The sequence below is a fragment of the Borostomias antarcticus genome (genome assembly GCF_949987555.1).
Source record: "Borostomias antarcticus genome assembly, chromosome: 3".
NCBI classification, from domain to species: Eukaryota; Metazoa; Chordata; class Actinopteri; order Stomiiformes; family Stomiidae; genus Borostomias; species Borostomias antarcticus.
Genome location: NC_140236.1, coordinates 14784522 through 14788498, shown reverse-complemented (window position 1 = coordinate 14788498; position 3977 = coordinate 14784522). Strand labels below are relative to the sequence as shown.

The 3977-nt window shown below is 49.0% G+C and overlaps 1 protein-coding gene across 1 annotated transcript in view; it reads left to right on the top strand.

Annotated features, from left to right (window-relative positions):
* Positions 1 to 368: 368 nt before the first annotated feature.
* LOC311307255 (polypeptide N-acetylgalactosaminyltransferase 6-like) overlaps positions 369 to 3977 on the top strand; it is a gene marked incomplete at both ends in the record, with an annotated part of 6618 nt that continues 3009 nt past the window's right edge. The window contains 3 exons of the mRNA XM_084436052.1: positions 369 to 838; positions 1196 to 1368; positions 1787 to 1936. Of these exons, the coding sequence (XP_084292178.1) occupies positions 369 to 838; positions 1196 to 1368; positions 1787 to 1936 (793 nt within the window). The remainder of the gene's footprint in view (positions 839 to 1195; positions 1369 to 1786; positions 1937 to 3977) is intronic.

Below are 3977 nucleotides of genomic sequence, written 5' to 3'. Positions count from 1 at the left end.
GGGAATACATTTTGATATCTGTAGTCTATTGCTTCGGAAGGTCGATGCCGTTTTGGTGAATAAAGCGTAAAAGAAAACGTGATACCTTGGGTGAGAACCCCCCAACCAGTAGGCCTAATTTGTGGTAAGTGGAAGAAACTTTCATGCGAGCGAATTAATGAATGAATTCCAATAGAGCCCATGCCTATAACTTCTCAGTTCTCACAGCAATAGGTCCTAGGCCTACATTTCAGATGAAAGCTCACGAAGCCCGGTGTGAATTATAAAAAAAAAGAAAAAAAGAAGTAGACTGCACATCGGACAAGGTGCATTTTATTCCGAAGTGGGGTGCATTTATTCCGTTCTCGTGCTGCGCTCTATCCGGAACAATGCGTAAATTCACTAGTGGACTTGCCCTTCCAGTAAAGCTTGCTATTGTGGCTGGCTCTCTCTTCCTGTTCCTGCTGATCCTCATGCAACACTACATCGGAGCTTCCCAGGAATCCTGGCCGTGGGAGATGACTGACACGCCGTCAGTGGGTGTGCGGGGGGTGACAGAGAACGTGGACTTACAGATCCGTGCTCCCATGCCGCCTAGCTCGGAAATCCGTACCATAAACTCCGACCCCGACTGTCCGTCTGGGTTCTACAGCAGGGAGGAACTTAAACCCCACCTGGAGAGGCCCCCCGAGGACCCCCGGGCGCCTGGGTCCGCTGGGGGGCCGTTTGTTTCCGGCAGACTGGGCCCCGCAGAGCTGAGGGAGAAGCAGGAAGGACTGGCCAAAAACTGCTTCAACCAGTTCGCCAGTGACCGGATCTCTATTCACCGCGGCCTGGGCAGTGATACACGGCACCCAGAGTGAGTCAGTGAGGGCATAGCGGATTTACTGTATATTACAGTCATTTAGCAGACGCATTTATCCAAAGCGAGTTACAAGATCCAAGATTAATTTACTTGTCACATGTAATGTACGGTGTACGGTCATAGTGAAATGTTGCTGCCGACTCCAAGATTATGATTGATTGATGATTAACATGATTATTAATTGCATTTAACTCAGAAGTGCATCTCCTTTCAAAGATAGCTCAGTAGGTGAAATGTGTATCCATTCCACAAGTAAGCTGCACAGATGATGCCTATTGTAACAGATCCCGGAGTCTTAGACTTAGAATGGCAGTCCTGTCTTTGTTGAGCAGCTTGTTTTGGTTGTGCTAGTTGTTTGGAGCAGAGGTTCCCCCGGTGCCCTCCTCTGCCCACCACCAGTGTGATCATCGTGTTCCATAACGAGGCGTGGTCCACCCTGCTGCGGACGGTCTACAGCGTCCTCCACACCGCCCCTGCCGCCCTGCTCACAGAGGTCCTACTGGTGGACGACGCCAGCACTGATGGTGAGGGCTCTGCTGCTGCCGCTGTCCTCGGCGGCTGTATTGTAGCCCAGTTTCTAGAGCGGGTCATTCAATGATCGAAGGGTCAGTGGTTCGAATCCCAGCTCCCACTGTCCACATGTCGAAGTGTCATTCAATGATCGAAGGGTCAGTGGTTCGAATCCCAGCTCCCACTGTCCACATGTCGAAGTGTCCTTGAGCAAGACACCTAACCCCAAACTGCTCCCAATGAGCAGGTTAGCACCTTGCATGGCCGCCATTGATGGGTGAATGAGAGGCCATTGTAAAGCGCTTTGAGTGCCGCTAAAGTGGAAAAGCTCTATATAAGTGCAGACCATTTAAAATGCCATGTTTTTCAAAATCACCCAACCAACGAGTGATTTGATCGTGCGTCTTCTCGTGTGCTTATTTTCTCCTTCAGATCACCTGAAGGCCCGTCTGGATGAGCATGTGGAGCAGCTGGAGATGGTGCGCGTGCTGCGGCAGCCCGAGAGGAAGGGGTGCGTCTCGGCCAGACTGCTGGGGGCGCAGGCTGCGCGTGGAGCCGCCCTCACCTTCTTAGACTCCCACTGTATGTGTGCCCGTGTGACAGGCCTCACTGTGTCTCTCGGCAGGATACTGTAGCTGCCACCCTGACTTCGCCCACACTGTGTTCAAACTCGGGTCCCCTGATATTACAAACACACGTGACCACCTCTCACAAACACCGCTACCGGCTATGGCCAGGCAATATTTATACTGAGGAGTGAGTTTAACCAATTCAACTCGGTTACACTCACCCCTAAACTCACTCCACACACCACAGCGACCCCAGCTGGTCGAGCCGAGCCCAACTGGGTATCCGGGTCACAGCACCACTTGTAACAGGTGTTACCAGGTAGGTAGCTAGGTACTGTAGCAAAGTATTTATTAATCCCTGAGGGGAAATTCACTTTGTTTCAGCAAAAACTACACATAGCACACAACAATACAGTACAATACATTACATTCCTCATTACAGTCATTTAGCAGACACTTTTATCCAAAGCGACTTACAATAATTGCATTTTAACGTAGGTAGTCAGTGCACTACTACTTGCCAGAACTCACAAGCGCATCTCCTTTCTAAACAAGTGACTAATAGCATTATCTAGTGCTAAAGCCAAAGTGCAAGAGTGCACTACAATAGAATACAATATAATAACATCAAAAGGTACAGTGGCACGGAAATGTACAAAAATTGGAGGGAGGGGGGGGGGTTGCAATAAGGCACAGAAAGGCACAATATACACTATATGGTACCCTACACATTACACCTACAGGAGCTTTTATGATATCCCATTCTAAATTCATAGGCAGTAATATGGAGTTGGTCCCCCCTTTGCAGCTACAACACTACAAGATTTTGGAGTGTGTCTGTGGGAATGTTTGCCCATTCACCCAGAAGTGCATTTGTGAGGTCAGGCACTGATATTGGATGAGAGGTTCTAGCTCGCAATCTCTGTTCTAGTTCATCCCAAAGGTCTTTGATGGGGTTGAGGTCAGGGCTCTGTGCGGGCCAGTCAAGTTCTTCCACACCAACCTCACCAAACCATGCCTTTATGGACCTTGCTTTGTGCACTGGGGGCACAGAGATGCTGGAAAAGAAAAGGGCCTTCCCCAAACTGTTCCCACAAACTTGGAAGCATAGAATTGGCCAAAATATCTTGGTAAGTTGAAGAATTAACATTTCCCTTCACTGGAACTAAGGGGCCTAGGCCAACCCCAGAAAAAACAACCCCAGACCATTATCCCTCCTCCACCAAACTTGGTGTGTCCCAATACTTTGTCCATATAGTATACATTATACACTATATACCATAATACAGGATTTGCAAAAGGTACTGAAGCTATAAAAGGGTGCAAATATATATATAAATCAATAAAGGTACATGGTGACACCGAGGTAGTCGGTAGCAGTAAGTTAACTAACTGATAGTAATAACTACTACTGATTGTCCAGACAAAACACAACTGACACCAGAGTGGCAGTAAGCCTACAGCTGGGCATTCCACCCACTTTGCAGACACAAAAATAGGTAAGCACACACACACGCACACACACCGCGCCCTATAATGTTATTAGTACAGTTATTATTAGCTTATACCAAGCTGGCTCAGGTCTATAGTGTTCAGCCAATGACGGGCTGCATTGAACAGTGATGGCAGGCAGTAGGAAGCACCTATGGAAGCGCTCTGTGGAGCACTGTGCCAGGATCAGTCTGCCAGTGAAGGTGCTCCTCTGCCTGACCAGAGTGTCATGAAGAGGGTGGGAGACATTGTCCATGATGGTCCTCAGTTTGGCCAACATCCCTCTCTCTCCCAGTCACCAAGTCCAGACTGACCCCCTGGCCGACCCCTCACCCCCAGAACAGAGCCTGCCCTCTTGATCAGCCTGTCCATTCTGTTAGCGTCCACTGCTTTGATTTGCCCCAACACACCACTGTGAAGAAGATGGCGCTCGCAACAACCGACTAGTAGAAGATGTTCAGCATCGTTTTTCATAAAAGGACCTGAGCCTCCTCAGGAAGTAAAGTCGTCTCTGTCCCTTCTTGTAGATGGCCTCTGGGTTTCCTGCCCATTCCAGCCTGTTG